Source organism: Mesitornis unicolor, unplaced genomic scaffold, assembly GCF_000695765.1.
Source record: "Mesitornis unicolor isolate BGI_N332 unplaced genomic scaffold, ASM69576v1 scaffold12244, whole genome shotgun sequence".
NCBI lineage: Eukaryota > Metazoa > Chordata > Aves > Mesitornithiformes > Mesitornithidae > Mesitornis > Mesitornis unicolor.
In genome coordinates, this window is record NW_010182089.1 from 23,905 (window position 1) to 25,649 (window position 1,745).

At 46.5% G+C, this 1,745-nt stretch overlaps 1 protein-coding gene across 1 annotated transcript in view; it reads left to right on the top strand.

Annotated features, from left to right (window-relative positions):
* The first annotated feature begins 1,636 nt into the window (after window positions 1-1,636).
* Window positions 1,637-1,745, top strand: part of ST6GAL2 (ST6 beta-galactosamide alpha-2,6-sialyltranferase 2) — a 24,418-nt gene continuing 24,309 nt past the window's right edge. The window contains 1 exon segment of the mRNA XM_010183665.1: window positions 1,637-1,744. Coding sequence (XP_010181967.1) covers window positions 1,637-1,744 — 108 coding nt within the window.

A 1,745-nucleotide genomic window follows, 5' to 3' on the forward strand; every position in this document is an offset into this window, starting at 1 on the left:
CAGAGCAGAGAACGCCTTATGCCACTGTTATTGCTGTTTTCTTTTTGAAATGAAAAGACAGCCTTAGTTACAGCTTCAGCCTAAACTTTGCACTCAGCTTTGATGTCTTTTAGCAGCTTGCAGAAAGGTGATAGTGTGTGGTGACTGTGTTTTTGGTCCCTCCTGATGGTCAGGCAGTGTGTTATCAGAGATGTGTAAGCTGTGTGTGCTGTAGGGATGTGGTGTGATGAGACGGTGGCTCCTGAGGTGCAGGCTGTTCCTGAAATCCAAGTCTGCCCCCACTCAGTTTTTCCCTTTTCTGATCACAGCTGGCTGGTACAAGTGGCTCTTAAGTCCCACCATTAAGCGGTCATTGAAACAAATGGGGTTAGAAATGAAACCCCAGAAGAAGGGGCTTATTTTTAATCCAGATCAGGTAAGCGATCTGTCGCTGAGTAGTACACTGAGTTCCACTGCAGTGTAGCAGCTGAGGCTGATAATGCCTGTGGTTCAAGGAGGTGAATTATAGTGCATGTAAGTTATGGCCAGACTTTTTTCAGCCAGCTTCGCCACTGATGCCCACACCACTTGATTAAGCAAGTGAGTTCATGTAAGGGTATAGTGTGCGTGATGGTCCAGCAATGTGTTAGTGTATTTTCCTTGGAATGCAGCCCCCCTCAGTTGGACTTTTATTTCATTTTGGACCATGCATCGCTCCAATAACGTGCAAGCTGTCCAAAATCCCCAGATAGCAGTTGAGCGCAGATTTCTAAGTCTGGATCTGACATTCCAACCCACTCTTTTATGTAAATCTCTAGCATTATCCTAAAGGTATGTCTTTAGTTAGTTGTGCCATCCATCCCTCTTTTTGGAAACTGCAAACCCCTCACGCCTTGGCATGCTGAACTCCTTCATGCAACCTCAAGCATGTGTACAGCATCCATAGCAGAGGTACAAGTGTTGCACTCTTATTCCAGTCTGATCCTGGGCTGCACTCCCCAGCAAATGATGTGGCCCATCAGTGCTGTGCTAGTTCTAGTTCATATCAGCCAAGGAAAAGCCGGTGTGATGCTCTTCCCTACTCCCTCTCGGCGATATCCACAGAGCACTGTCTTTTCAGGGCTGTGGGTGGAGGAGGGCTGTGCAGCTGAGAGTTTGTGCTCCCTGCCTGGTCACTTTGGGGCTGGGCTTGGTGGCAGTCCTGCTGCATAAGGACTTTTTCAACGGCAAAAGAGAGGACAGCTGATATTGTCCTCACTGTGCATACAGCCAGGCATGGGCTTTCCTTTTGCTCTCCTAATGCTACACTCAGTATAGCAGAAGCAGGCAGGCACATGATCTCCCTGAAGGCAGGATCCAGTGTTACTGTAGAAACTGGCCACCAGCTTCTTTTGTAGCTAGCAGCTGTCACTGTGTGATTACAGCCAAATCGTGTCACTCCTACAGTGTCTGCAGGCTCTGGAGTTTGTTTCTGCTTCTGAATCCTCCGTGCTACAGCTTGGAGATTAATTCTGCACCTTCTATCAAAGCATGCTAAGTTAGTTCTGAATTGTATCTGGTTTTAGTACCATTCTTGATTAATATTTGATGTTCTTTTCAGGTTTCATTTTCCTTCACCAAGACTTCAAGGCACAGAGGAGCTGGTAAAGGCATTGCCATGAAATCTAACTTGAAGCAGTGGAAACAACTCATGCTGTTTGGGATCTTTGCATGGGGTCTGCTTTTTCTGGTGATATTCATCTATTTTACAGATAGTAACACTGCTG